Source organism: Poecilia reticulata, chromosome 22 (genome assembly GCF_904066995.2).
Source record: "Poecilia reticulata chromosome 22, P_reticulata-male-v2, whole genome shotgun sequence".
In the NCBI taxonomy this organism is placed as follows: domain Eukaryota; kingdom Metazoa; phylum Chordata; class Actinopteri; order Cyprinodontiformes; family Poeciliidae; genus Poecilia; species Poecilia reticulata.
The window spans coordinates 11,402,422-11,416,343 of record NC_088851.1 but is presented as its reverse complement, the minus strand read 5'-3'; the positions used below and the strand labels follow the sequence as shown (position 1 = coordinate 11,416,343).

Genomic DNA, 13,922 nt, shown 5'->3' with positions numbered 1-13,922 from the left:
GTTTACAGAATGCGCAGTCTCTATTGAACAGAATCTATTTTTTCTAAACTGCACCGCAGCAGCATCTCCACATCCTCCAGCAGCACTGACTGTAAACAGAACAAGGTAGCGCATGGGCCAGCCAGCAGGGAATTATTCCACATCGCGTCACATCCCTGAGCATATATGGCGTCCTCTCACACCGAGCCGCGAATTTAATGTGCAGCAAATCGAGGAAGCCGCCCCCACCTTCTGTGCCGCCCCCCCTTTCCTCCCTCCCATTTTTTTATTTAATCGTTATTTATTTAATTAATTTGCAGCCACCATCTCCCGGTCGGTGCGCTGCAGAGGGAATGATGCGGGCAGCGTGCGTCGCCGCTTCATAGGTAGCGTCTTTCTCCTTTTTTTTTTCCCCCCCCCCCTTTTCTCGAGATCAAGACGACGAATGCGGGTTCACCCCAACCTGCTGCTGCAAATACCACAGCGGATTGCCTGATTTTATTTATTTTTTTATATTTTTTTTAAATTCCAGGCGCATCCGCAGCTTCTCTGCGTGGTGCAAGGTGTCTTTGAACCTGAGACGGAGAAGGATCTCCGGGAGAAATCAGAGGAAGGCTCTGTTTTGACTCACGCATGTCGAGATGGTGAGTAGCCCCTAAAAACATCATCTGGTTATTTTTATTTATTTGCTTCTGGTATCCAATTATTCGGCTAATTAGTAGTGATTTCTGCAGGGCTGGGGGCGGGAGGGGGGGATGACAGAGATTCGCGTCTCATTTAACTCCTCCATTTTAAAGAAAATATTTCATTCACCAGACAATTTAGATCGTGCGCTTCCACCCTCCTAATGAATGGGACTTCTGTTTTCTTGGCCGTGTTTTGCAGCTCCAGACATTTTCAGCCTCATTTCAGCATCACTCGGGCTTTTATTCTGGCGTTTGGGACTCAATTAGCGGTGCCGTGTCAGTCGGTGGGTAGCACAATCCCGGTGATTTTCCGCTGTTCGTCAACTTTACACAGTCAACCATTTTAAAGAGTGTCTCGAAAGCATCACGTTTTAAAATGACCTTCACTGCTCGGTAGCTGGAGATTCATTGTCCTCACGGATGGAGTGCAGAGTCAGGCTCAGACGTCCTGTGCGGATGCTCGTAAATCGGACAACAAGACCTGGCCTGTGTTTTGACGCACATGAGTGCGTCTCAGTTTTAGTGAACATATTTCTTTTTTAAAATTATTATTATTGAGGGTATATGTCGAATTTGAAGCAGCCCTGTAGTCATAACACCGGGGCAGTTGGAGGGAAGCCAAAGGGATCAGTTGAATGTGAAAAAGACTCCTCAGCAGTCCATGGTGCAGGCATGCACATCTCTACACGGAGTTCTTAAATCAGTGTTTACATCAAGCACCCTGCACCCAAAGTTAATTTCCAAAATGGCATTACAGTAAATTAGGCATTCGAACTGTTCTTTTTTTTTTAAAATGCATCATATGTCTTCACGGATTCTTGCAAGCAAAACTTAGGTGCATATTTGGCTTATTTTGAATCCACCCAGGATCACAATTATATACATAATGCCTCAAATACAATGCTAATAATATTAGGATACATTTTCCTAATCAAAAACTGCAGAGAACCTAAGTGCTTATTGTAAACATATATTTTATTAATATTTACTATTTTGTTTCAAAGCAGTATGTCGTCCTCATGTCGGCTAAATACTCCGGCTGGATGACCAATAACTTTCTCAAACTACTCTCGGCACTCCACTGCGACTCAAATCCTCCTCTATCAGTCGCATTTCCTTTTTGAACCAGATCGTCGCTATTTCTCTCTCTCTTCCACTCTAAGAGTCAAATTTGACCCCAAATTATCATTTCAGCAACACATTCAAGAACTTTGTAAGACTGTGTTCTTTCGCCTTAAAGTCTATTTCCGAACTCAGCCCCTGCTCTCCTCCCTGAAAGATGCAGAGAAGCTGGTCTGTTTCCTCCAATAGGCTGGACTATTGGAACTCACTCCTCTGTATGATTCCTGTCCTTTAGCATCCATAGACTCCAGCACATTCAGAACTCTGCTACCAGGATCCTTGTTATGAGATGCAAATATGACCACATCGCATTAATCCTCCACTCTCCCTACTGGCTGCTGTTAAAAATGAGGATTCAATGCAAGATCTGGCTGATCGCATGCCAATGCACCAGGCTACCTGAAGAATCTCATCTAAGTCCCAACAACCATGACAAACCTCAGTTCTAAAGACAATGTTTAATTCCCCAAAGCTCTAAGCTGCACACGACAGGAGGCAGAAAACTTCCAGGCAGCAGATTCATGGCTGTGAAAAGCTGCTGACAGGTCGGAAGTCCTCCTTGCCGTCACCCTAATCTTTAGTTCCCTCCAGAGATTATGCATCAAATTCAAGTCAGGATTCTGGTTGGGCCACTACTAAATGCAATATTACATCCAGTCAGAAGAAACATGCCGGTAAAATTAAAGATCCCTTTAAACTCAAGTCTCCCAGCAGTTTGTGATTATCTCTGTAGTGTAAATGCTAACAGTGTCGTATTTTTGCTAAATTAAGTCAATAACACAATCCAGTGACAAAAACAATAATATGCAGAATCATTCTAACATTTGAACATGTTTTATTTCATCCTGCGGCAGAGGTTCAGTGAAGAAGTCTGCTTTGGTCGACAGTGCTCTTTCTAGTCTTCTCTAATTTTCATTCTGACTCAAAAACTGGGTCACAATTTTTCACACACTGCTTAGCTGCAACTACCCAGAATTTGAGTTATAAAGATATCTGTGTATATTTTATGTGTGGGTTGAATAAAGAGTTCCTGCATTCAAAGAAAGAGTAAAGAAGGGTGAGAATTAATGCAGAATCCCAACTTAAAACGTCTGTAATGGAACTAATATATATGCACTGTTCATAACAAGACCGATACAGTAAACCTGGAAAAGTAGGACAAGCACTACATTGGACAGGATAATGACCTAAAAAAAGAAAAACAGGGGCTTTTTATAGCAAAGAAACTGTGTGTCTTTAACTGGTCAAGAAAGTTGTCCTTAGAAAGGGAAACGATGAAAACAAAGACATATTCATTTTTGTTGATGAGCTGTTTCAAGAAAGGCTGAGGTACACACTCAGCCATTCAATAGAGTAATGAGGAAGAGATTTTTTTTTAAGATTAGGTATGAGACATCAGGAAGGAAGTTGTGGAGCTCCGTTCTACAAAGGGAATGGACCCATAAGCACTGGAACATCAGCCAACATATTTGATGTGTGCTGATTATTCTGATAGTGAAAATGTAAAGTTTGTTCCTGGTTTCACAATTGGTGACTGTATGATGTTCTTATGACGTGAAGCACTTTGAATTGCCTCGTTGCTGAAATGTGCTACAGTGGCTTGCAGCAGTGAGGACGCACAAAGTATGTAAGAACTATTCGTTTTTGATGCATTCTTGTGTTTGCAAAGGACCACAGCATTTGCAATTTCTGGCATTTCGGTGCGAGGAAATCTTCTTTCACGTTTTTATCTTCGTCACAACAGTGTCCCCGAGTGCAGAGGAACTGGAAAAGTTATCAGTGCTGGTCCTGTTAAACTGCTTTGTTCGTTTTTCTCAAGAGGTGATTGTGCATGTGTACAGATAGTGCAGGAGCAGAACTGGATGCTCCCAGGGATGTGAACTGAAATGCAAATCTTGCAACTACACACTGAGATAATGCATCTGGACCGTAGTGTTATTAAGAATTCTGGCATCAGCGTTCTACGTGTGCAGAGAAAACAGAATGTATGACCTGTGAATACATTGTAATGTCACTTCCTTGAAAATTAATGCTTATTCTTTTCTCTCTTGCTGTTTTGTTGCACTGACAAGCTGAGTTTAAGTCCTGTAATTACATTTGTGTGACTGTTAGCATTAGGTCAGAATCCATAAACGCATCTTTTTTCACAGACTTTGGCTCATGGCTTGAAGCTGAGCTTCTACTTTTCACAATTTGATTTACTTTATTGTATTTAAAAGTCATTTCTGCCGCAGTAAATCAAGTTTTTGCAGTTTAAAAGAATTGTAGAAAAAATTTAGTCCTAATGTTTGTGAAACATGATACAACAAAACTGATCCTTACATAAGTTTTCTTTACCTTTTACGACTAATAATTACTGCCTGTAAAGGAATTTCTCTTTCACCAGAATAAAGGTAAAGGTCTTTAACTTTGAAATGATCAAATGTATTGATATAAGATGCATTAATACCTCTTTGGATAAGTTTTCCTTTCCTGGTAAAATGTTCGCACTGCACACTGACAGAGAGCTAATTTCAAAGACCCATAATGATAAGAAAGAGCAACTTGTTAGCCTTCATGAACATGTTGCATCAGCGACAAATAATCAGAAACAAATCCAGATGTTCAAGTTCTAGAAAGAAAAAATCTGTGTAAATATTCTCAAAATGAACTTCCTAGAACTGAATACCAGTGAAAGCCCTATAAAAATTTTGGTTATGTGGTAAAATGTGTCATTGTTTTCTACTGAAATAATGTATTTGAGAAAGGAAAGTCTTTATTATATTTAGAATTTTGTTTGTGTGAGATCAAGAAAGTGAATAAAAAAATGGAACAAGTATGCAAAGGTCAAGCACTTCCTCGATGACGATGTTTTGTGTCTAAAAAAAGAAAAGCAAAATCATCCCTCGAGAAACGGCATCTCTTTATATCTAACATGTATCCTCTGTTTCAAGGTGTTGGACAAGCATCTGCTGAAGGGTGGTTCCCTGCAGGTAGTGCTGCCTCTCTTTCCCTGTAGTATCGGGTGTGGACGATGATGACGATGTTCCTGAATAGATTCAGACAGACCGAGCATCGTCCTCGACGCAGTCTCCAACAGACGAAACTTTCCAGGAGCCGGAAAATTATTATCAACTCACACGACGCTCTGAGAGGCAGCGTGGTTTCATCTCCCTCTTCTGACGACGAACATGAGAGAGAAGGTGAGGCAGCAACACAGTCTTCTTCTGTACTCTTCGATAAAACACAGCCAGACCACGCAATAGATGATTTCCCATTTCTGAACTTTGCCAGAGGGGATGGGCTGGTCTTGTCTTCTCCGGCATTTGCATAGTTAATGGCTGTGCAAATGCAAGTAATGTGGTTTACTTCATTTTACACAAGAAATCTTTTCTAAGTTAGTGTATCACAAACCTTAGCCCTATCTAAGCTAGAGTAAAGTTAGACCATAACATTTCATTGGAGATTAAGATTGGATTTCACTGCAGTTAAGTCAAATTGGCATCGAATGTAAGTCTCATATCATTTTACAATGAGAAAAATATTGTGAGTGGATACCAAAAGGGAAACAAAATGTGTCGACAATAGAATACTTTATGAACACCCTATAATCACTGAGAAATCCACCGATGGAAAAGGAAAGCCCAGTGTCTGCTTTCCTTTTCCATTGTTCTTTGTTGGATAGACCAGAACAAAAAGTTCACATGGTCTACCAAAAAAACAATGATGTTTCCTTATCACCTTCATCAACTCTATTGGATTTTTAATCCCTCACAACAACATCAAATGTTTTAATCCTACATTTCTGTAAATGTTCTTTTTATTTTGTCCTCTCCTACAGACATTAGATCTCTGCTTATTGTTGTGATTGTTTTGCGTCACAAAGTTTTCAACAATGAACAACCTGATGGGACGAAGTGATGCTGCAAACTTATGAAGTGATGTTGCAATCTAGTGGCATGCGGTACAGATTGCCCCAGGTTTAAAAGTGATAGGGTTGGAATGAGATTCCCAATCGTAATGAAATGGATCGAAGAGAGCAGAAAAATGCACGCTACTATGATTATCAATGTAAAATTTGATGATATTTCAAGATTCAGGAGGTGATCTGTTGAACATTGGTGGTAGTTTTACCCTTGTTTACTTTGTTCAACAATCTGTCTTAAATCCTTTTTGGCTGGTAGAGGTATTTTAAAAGTCTCTCTGTGTTTTAGGTGTTTTTAATAAATGTCAAAGATATCTTCTCGGAAGGAAGAGTTTTATTTGAGGAGCAAAATTCATCTTAGTTTCAAGTCTAAAACTAGTAACGGGTGCAAACAGAGTAACTCTGCTGTTTACTCTGCTGAGATATTGCTCGTGAAGATTTTCTGCTGACAGTCAGAAATAACGGTCTAAATCAAGCAGGAGATGAACAACAACACAAAACAAATGCTGTTCTCACACACCATCCTTTTCTATTTTCTTCGTTTTCTTATAGCATTTATTAGAGAAGCAGTGCTGTCATGATCTTGAACTCTAACGTGGAATACTCAGGCATATGTTTCAGCGTTAATTGACTGAGTTGCATATTTCCAATCTAAACAGGAAGTCGACGCTGTAAACCAATGATCATGTTGTAGTTGGGGTGATTATTTGGATCAAGCTCATTTTCTAGCGTTCAACATTTTTAAATTTACAACCACAAAGCTGATTGTAGACACTGCAGAAATTTACAACAAATGCTGGTTGAGGTTCTTTATGTGACAAAAATGTCTTGAAAGGAGAAGAAAACATCAGACCAAGTGATTTGATTTCATAAAGCTAAAGTTGAAGTTTTTGACAAGGTTTCCAAAATGATTGTTTGGGACCAAAATGATAGTGAGCATCACTAACAGAACCGTATGCAATAAAAACACGCTGAAGGAAACTAAAATAAGACCAACTGGTCAAGGTGCTAAGCAAATATGACATGCAAAACAACAATCACTTGATTTTCTCTGTTACTGTCATTGGATGTTACACAATAAACATGTGAGGCTGTTTTAGTCTTTTGTATCACATCTAAAAGCAGGTTACTGTCCCACACAGTAGCAATCCATGAGATTAAAACCTCAGCAAATCCAGAGGCAAATTTTATGAATGATGGATCTGAAGCAAAGCTGTCATTTTTATTCAGTGACTATTTACTCTGATGAAATGAAATGGTTCTGCATTTGTCATGGCAACATATTTCAAAACATAAGAGGCTGAACTGGTCAAATACATTGTCGCGTACTAATACGTAGTCACAGCAGATGGATAGTGTCTTCATCTTTGTATCATCATAAACAACATACATTTCGAATCCTGAAAGGATCCCGAAAACCATTTACCACTTATAGCAGTCAGTCGGCACAACAATGTTCCAGTTTGCGAGACCTGAGCCCATGACGGCTTAAAGTGATTTCTGTTCCAAATCTAACAGGAGCTGAACAACAACACTTGGATTAAAATAATCACTTCAGCTGGTCAAACGTTTTGGTTCCAACAAGCAATCCATATATTTTAAAGGTTTAGCTTAGCTCTACAACATAGTTTGTCATTTTTTACATGCTTATCTGTATGTTTATCAAACTCCTACATGAGAAGCTTCAGCTTTGTATGCCTATGCAACAAATATGTTGCATATTGTACTGTCACGATGTCCTGACAGTATAAAATATGGAACGGATAATCTGTGACAAAATCCAAGCTCCTCCTGCCTTCTACCTGTGGTACTGCCATAACACAAAAAAGAGCCAGGAAGAGTGTCTTAGCAGTGTCAATCATGCCCATGTATGCACTGCACACACCTCTCTTTCACATCATTTCCAGTACTGATTGGTTGCTGCTACTATTAATGGCAGGGAAACTGTTTATCCACCATTATTGGTGGCCATGTTTACTAGCCTGCATATTCATGACACATTACTTTCCTTGCTGTGGGGAAGGAGAGGAACTGGGAGGGGTTTACTTACCGCAGCTTTAATGGAAAGGTTGTTTTATTAACCTTCACACTGCTGTCATGCACGGTTGAATGAAAGGGCTATGCACACAAAGGTCTTTGAGCATTTACACTAAACACAGTGGCAGGCCAAGGTGAGCGCCAATAACTTCGCTAAATGAAAGTACACGTCCAAAGATGCAATCAAAAATATAGCAGGACAGGTTAATATTTACACATCCTTTGTTTGATCAGATCATAATCATAATTGTGTCCAATCCAGTTTTATTTCTAACCCTGTGTATAATGCAACACCAATACAGACGGCAATACATGAGGACAGCAGCGAAGCAGCCCCTCGGCATGATTTAAAGTTCACAACCTGTGAGGATTTGAGTTTTTTGTGTGTTTATTTTCTAGGTTTTGTTTCCCTGAGTCTCTGTGGTGTCCTGTCCCTTCCCCCCCCTTGATTGCTTCCCAGGTGTGTCTTGTTCCCTAATTACCCTCCCTGTGTATTTAAGTCCACCTGTGTCCTTTGTCTCTTGTCGAGTCCTCGTCAAATGTCTGTTGTGTGCTGGCCAGTTGAACTGGATAGTCCTGCTTAAGCTTAGCTCTCCTATTCAGTCTTCAGTGTCATCAGTTGCTACTGCTGCATCAGTTGGTAATTAGCTGTATGCTAACCTCTCTGCCGTGATGCCTGTCATCCTGGACTGTTTTGAGCTTCCTTCATTAAATCTCATCATTTTCACTACAACCTGGGTTCAGCCTGCGTCTTTCCTCACCACCTCAAACCCACATCATGACACAACCTCGTTGTTTCCTCCAAACATTGTCATTGTTTTGCCTTGTAGTCCAAACTTTTTCTGCAAATATTATCTAAATATTCTAAATATTAGCATATTTGTACTTGTATTTAATATTTTGTTCTGAAATTTGAACTTGACTACTTAATCCTGTTTTTTTTCTCTTTTTTTGTCTCTAATGTTTTATGTTATAAAATCACAATAACTCAAACACATTCATTAAATGTGAGAATTTAAATTACTTCCATGACGTATGTGAACCTTTGATCGTAACTGTGTCTTTGCATGTTGGTTACACAAAATCTATAGAATTCTTTTCCCTCTTAAATTTTTTTTAATCTGTACTTTCTCTTTATCTTTTTTCAATGTCCTTGTGAAGAAAGTATCCCTAGGTAGACCTGCTGAGTCACGACCAGTCAAACCTCTTTAGGTCATCAAGGACCTGCTTTATTCTTCTAAAGACCAGAGAAGCACCTCTCACTGCGGACCATCAGATTTATTGAAAGAGCACAGATTCATAAAGGGCATTGTGTGGATCTCAGCATGCTGCCAACAGGTCTGTGAAGCAAAGTGATTGAAGAAGCATCACTGTTCAGAGTTACTCCATAGTATCTAATGTGTTGTGCTGTGCAGGATACATTTTCAAGACAGCTTTCGTTCAATCGAGAGTGAAATGAATGAATGCAAATCTTGAAATTGAAACCTTTTGATTGTGTTTTCTTTTTCTCTCTTTTATTTCTGTGCTCTTCTCAGGACAGAGCAAGCCATCTGGAACTTTTCACAAAATCCTTCGACCGCTTCTGTTCAGTATTTTTATCCTCGGATGTTTTGTGACTGCCTTCTTGATGTATTTTAAGCCATCCACCAGCTGGTTAAATGGTCCATTAGAATCATCTGATTCCTCAAATCATGTCAAGCATGTCTTTGCAAAGAGTGACAAAAACATGACTACAGTTCTCGTTTGGCTGTGGCCCTTTGGACAAACCTATGAAATGAACATCTGCAGCTCTGCCTTCAACATCGAGGGCTGCTTCATCACAGCAGACAAAAACTTCTACAACAAATCGGACGGGGTCGTCATCCACCACAGAGATATTGCCGGGGACCTGTCCAACTTGCCGACGTCCCAGCGTCCCCCATTCCAGAAATGGATCTGGATGAACTTGGAGTCGCCATCGCATTCAGCCCAGCTTCCTGGGATTAATAATTTGTTCAATCTGACTCTCAATTACCGTCAGGATTCTGACATCCAAGTGCCTTATGGGTCTATTGTAGCAGCAGATACTGTGGAGGACTTTGTACCACCAAGCAAAAACAAACTGGTCTGCTGGATCGTCAGCAACTGGAATCCTGAACATGTACGAGTGAAATATTACAACGAGTTGTACAAACACATTGAAGTTCATGCATATGGACATGCATTTGGGGAGTACATCGCTGACAAAGATTACATCCCTACTATGGCTAGTTGTAAGTTTTATTTGTCCTTTGAGAACTCAATCCACAAGGACTACATCACTGAAAAACTCTACATCCCCCTCTCTGTGGGCACAGTGCCGGTGGTTCTTGGCACGACCAGAGAAAACTACGAGAACTTTGTTCAAGGAGACGCTTTTATCCACGTGGATGATTTCAGCTCACCCAAAGAGCTGGCTGACTACCTGCTTCTTCTGGACAAGAACGAAGAACTGTACCTTGGGTACTTCAAATGGAGACGGCACTTTAAAGTAAACAGAGCCCATTTCTGGGCAGAGCACACATGCCAGGCTTGTGCTTACCTGAGACAACACAAAGAATACAGGGCATTCAATAACCTTAACAAGTGGTACTGGGGCTGATGGTGCTTAGATGGACTATGCAGCACTCATCACCTCTCTACAAGGTGGGACATAGCACACAGAAAAAAACAAAAAAAACAATAACTTGGTGAGACAAACATTAAGTTGAAAATTTAGATGTAATATTTAATTCGGGCCTTTTTGAAACACCATCTCGTTTGTGATTGTAAAGATGTCACCTATGCAGAGCACTGAAGTCAAATGTGAAGGTAGTTTAACACTGTCGTACATCATTTTGGAAATCTGTAGCCGTTTTTAAACATTCTTTGGCGTTTACATTTGCACTGCAAACCTAAAAGATGCTTCTCTTTACATTTTGTGAAGAATGATCAATGATCGTAGTAGTAATTACTCGCAGGGGGCATGTCATTAAGAGCTTGGTTTCTGTAGCTGGTACCCAGAAAAAAAATTATATGAATTGGATTTTATTTAGAAGGTTAGCGTGAACAACCAGAGTTTTCAGCATTATCCAAGTCTTGACATGAACGATGAAAATAAGTAAGAAATATGGAGACTATCTTATCTTCTTCTCTTTTTACCTTCTTTTTTTCTGTTTAACTTCTTGTTTCAATCTATCCTTTAACACCTCTATGTTTACTTAAATCTTTTTTTATTTCTTGTATTCTTAGTCCTCTTTCTTTCCTTTTACCCTTCATTCTTCCATTTCTTTTGTACTTCCTTCATATTTTGAGTCCCTCTCCCCCTCTTCCTTTTCTTTTTCCTTTCTTCCTCGGTTTCCGTGGCGCTCTGACTATTTCCTCTTATGTTTAAATCCAGATACTCAAAGGCAAAGACAAGATACATTTCTACAAGGTTACAGAAGGAAATGAACAAAATTTTGCTGTAAATCCTTTGAACATTAAGCAAACCACTACACTCAGGAATCATTTCATCCCAATTAAACTGGTTACAACAACCCGATCACACGAATGTGACTCCTCTGAAAAAACACCATTGATCTAATGTCAACATTTATCAGGATCTCCAAGCATACTGACTACTTTCCAAACTAAATATGACAAACTCTGAGACAGCTGTGCAAAAGCCTTCTTAATGGCATCGCCAAATTAATCACAGAACCGATGGTGTCACAAAAACATGAACCAACGTTTGTGTTTGTTTTGTCTATTTTTAAAGAAAATGATGTCCCATCAGGTTATCCCTGTGATTATGAACGTCTTTGTTAGCCTGTCAGCCAGTTTTTTTACAGCTGATATAAATCAGGCTGCTTTTGGTAACAACTAGGCCAAATGCAGTATAACTCCGGGAAATGCAAAGCCTTTGAAATGACGTGACTAAACTTTTGTAAAAACAAAAGACAGTCTTTAACCCGCCTTGACCTCCTCAAAACCAAATGATGTGTAACGCCAAAAGTCAAGACTAATTCATAGTCCAGCAGCATGTCAAGTTATGAAAAGCCTAAATTCTCTAAAACAAATTCAGTTCAGGTACAGAACTTTTTTTGCGATATAAACTAACTTTCAAATTTAAAATTGGTGTTAAGAAGGACACTCTAAAATGATCGGCTGCAACATTCAGCTTGTTGTAGCCAACATCTCAGTTTACAGCAGCTGACAGTCAATCCGTTCTAAAGGAGCCTCCAACGACTCGATACTGAAGAGCATAAAGTCTCAGTGCCAATTAAAGGTCCGTATACACTGAGCAGGTGTTACTTTTTTAAATGTATTTGTTTTTTACAAACCCCACCAACTTGAAATAATTACATGATTGGTTGATTTTACTATTTGTTACTGCTCACAGGTGACTAGCATTGGAATAGTCCTCAGGATTTTCTCGAGGGTTCGACCAATCATGGAGCTGTTGAGGTCCTTTTATCTACCTAGCAACAGAGCCAAACGACTTCTGAAACAAACCTGGCAATTTTGACCCTTACCCTAAGTTGCTCTTACTGTTAACAATATTTAAATTGCAAAAAAAACCCACTTATGAATGCAGGATTTTATTTCTGATGATCAGACGTTCTTCACAAAGTGTCCATTTATTTTTATTTCAATAATTTATTAGGCTCTTTGAGAGTACTTAGAGGGCCCTGATGGGTCATCTGTTAAAATGATGCCTATTGTGGATTATGATGCACCTGCTCTGTTATCTCATGCAGCAGGTGCAGAAGACAAGATAAGGCTAAATACTGACTTTTCAACAAAAGCAAAACTGAACAGAAGTTTTTCCACAACCATTTTATTCTGAATTAAAAATATTTAATAGATCGTCCATATTTTTTTTCTGACTCATCGGAGAGTCGGTGGTTGAAAGCGGGTTTTGCGGTGCTCTTTTTCCCTCTGTTGCATGTAGCACTACAAAACAATTAAGATCACGTTGTCACATTGTCACAGGAATAGAATTGTATTATTTTTAGAAATGTAAATCAGATTCCATCGCCACCCGTCATTAATGTTTGCACATTGTGTTTTCTTTTTTTCATTTAAGTTTTAGTTCTGAGCAAAAACCATGTGAACATTTTATGCAAGTTGAACTGGCAGCTTTCTTTTGGGTCAAAGCCTGAAATATATATTTTGGTGTGAATTGAAATACTTCTTCATTATCACTGGAACCAGCGTGTAAAGTATCATGAGCTCAGTTTTACACTACACTCTGGCTACTAGGATCACTATTGAAACAAGTGCATACGTGACATAAACTGAAGGGTTCAACCTGATAAAACGGGGCTGTGACATGAGATTATCAATCCAACTCCATTAGCGAAAGAACAGCATAAGATGTAAATATTTTTACAGTTCAGATGTCTTTATAACAGTGATATGAAGCTGAATGAAATTCTACTGTATCCTTGCGGGCGACGTTTTGAGGAATTAAGAGGCTATACGCTGAGGTAAACAGTCGGAAACTCTTAAAGTAAAAACACAGATCAGAGACGATGCTTGTAGTGCCAGGGAATGGGAGCGTGTGTGTGTGTGTTTTTTTTTTTCATTTAAATGTTTTTGGATCAGGTGGAAATCCTGCTGGCATCACCTCGGACAGAAAGGTGTGCCAAAATACGCAGCACAGATATAGCACTTTTATTTATGTGAAGTTGTGTAACTCACTGTGCTTATGGGTTGTCTTAAGTGGAGCTTTTTGAGTTTATAAGCAAAGCCTGTCCAACAGAAGCTTTTGTTTACGGTTTTATAATGTGCAGTTCTTTCTCCTTTATGAACATGAAGCTTTGTTGTCCAGTGTGGTCGGTAATTTTGCACAAATGGGGTTTCCGTTGTGAATGTCGTTTGTCTCATTCATCCTTTCTTCTTTTCAGATACAATGAGCTGTAGATTGTCTGTTTGGGATCGGAAGGTAAATCAGGAATTATCTGGTTAATTTACAGGTACAGAGATATAAAAAACATGTTGTACTATGAATGGGATTAAATCTCTTAAGTGTGGTTTCTACTGAAAAAAAAATCTGCCAGTTTACTGAGACATTCAGTGAGTCAGAACAAGTTTTTTGCCAAATCATTGTATTTTGCCAAATGTGTTCTAACTGTAGATGTCTACTAGTAAAATGGAGAGAATAAAGGTAAGGGTAAATGAATAAACCTGAATGGCGTGACCTAATGTTA

The 13,922-nt window shown here is 39.3% G+C and overlaps 1 protein-coding gene across 2 annotated transcripts; it reads left to right on the top strand.

The window, feature by feature from the left end:
* Positions 1 to 258: 258 nt before the first annotated feature.
* fut9a (fucosyltransferase 9a) lies at positions 259 to 13,898 on the top strand. Of its 2 annotated transcripts, none has more exons than XM_081603405.1 (5): positions 259 to 365; positions 512 to 623; positions 4,721 to 4,969; positions 8,894 to 9,066; positions 9,264 to 13,898. In XM_081603405.1, exons 4-5 carry the CDS (start codon positions 9,054 to 9,056, stop codon positions 10,346 to 10,348), a joined length of 1,098 nt encoding a protein of 365 aa, XP_081459531.1. In that variant the 5' UTR covers positions 259 to 365; positions 512 to 623; positions 4,721 to 4,969; positions 8,894 to 9,053; the 3' UTR covers positions 10,349 to 13,898. The 2 variants fall into 2 exon arrangements, with proteins under 2 accessions (XP_081459531.1, XP_081459530.1); XM_081603404.1 differs by having other exon boundaries at positions 8,890 to 9,066.
* The last annotated feature ends 24 nt before the right edge of the window (positions 13,899 to 13,922 follow it).